This window comes from Eimeria mitis, genomic scaffold (genome assembly GCF_000499745.2).
Source record: "Eimeria mitis Houghton genomic scaffold, Emh_scaff7558, whole genome shotgun sequence".
In the NCBI taxonomy this organism is placed as follows: Eukaryota; Apicomplexa; class Conoidasida; order Eucoccidiorida; family Eimeriidae; genus Eimeria; species Eimeria mitis.
In genome coordinates this window covers 1,903-2,262 of record NW_013575535.1, presented here as the reverse complement: position 1 = coordinate 2,262, position 360 = coordinate 1,903, and the positions used below count along the sequence as shown (strand labels likewise).

Sequence of the window (360 nt, the reverse complement as noted above, 5' to 3'; positions counted from 1 at the left end):
TTTAGGGTTTAGGGTTTAGGGTTTAGGGTCTAGGGTTTAGGGTCTAGGGTTTAGGGTTTAGGGTTTAGGGGGATTTGTGCTGTTGCTGTTGTTCTGTTTAGGGTTTAGGGTTTAGGGTTTAGGGTTTAGGGTTAGGGGGATGTTGAGGGTTTAGGGTTTAGGGTTTAGGGTTTAGGGTTTAGGGTTTAGGGTTTTTGTTTTTATGTGTATGTTGTTATTGCTGCTGTTTCTCTTTGGCTGGTGGTGGGGTTGTTGTTATTATATTTATTAAATTTTTTATTTATTTATTCTTTTTCTTCTTTTTTTTATTTTTTTATATTTTTATATTGGTGGGGTTGTTGTTATTTTTCTTTTTATATT

The 360-nt window shown here is 34.4% G+C and overlaps 1 protein-coding gene across 1 annotated transcript in view; it reads left to right on the top strand.

Moving 5' to 3' along the window:
• Nucleotides 1–139: 139 nt before the first annotated feature.
• EMH_0091940 (uncharacterized protein) overlaps nucleotides 140–360 on the top strand; it is a gene marked incomplete at both ends in the record, with an annotated part of 1,424 nt that continues 1,203 nt past the window's right edge. The window contains one exon of the mRNA XM_013501779.1: nucleotides 140–148. Coding sequence (XP_013357233.1) covers nucleotides 140–148 — 9 coding nt within the window. The remainder of the gene's footprint in view (nucleotides 149–360) is intronic.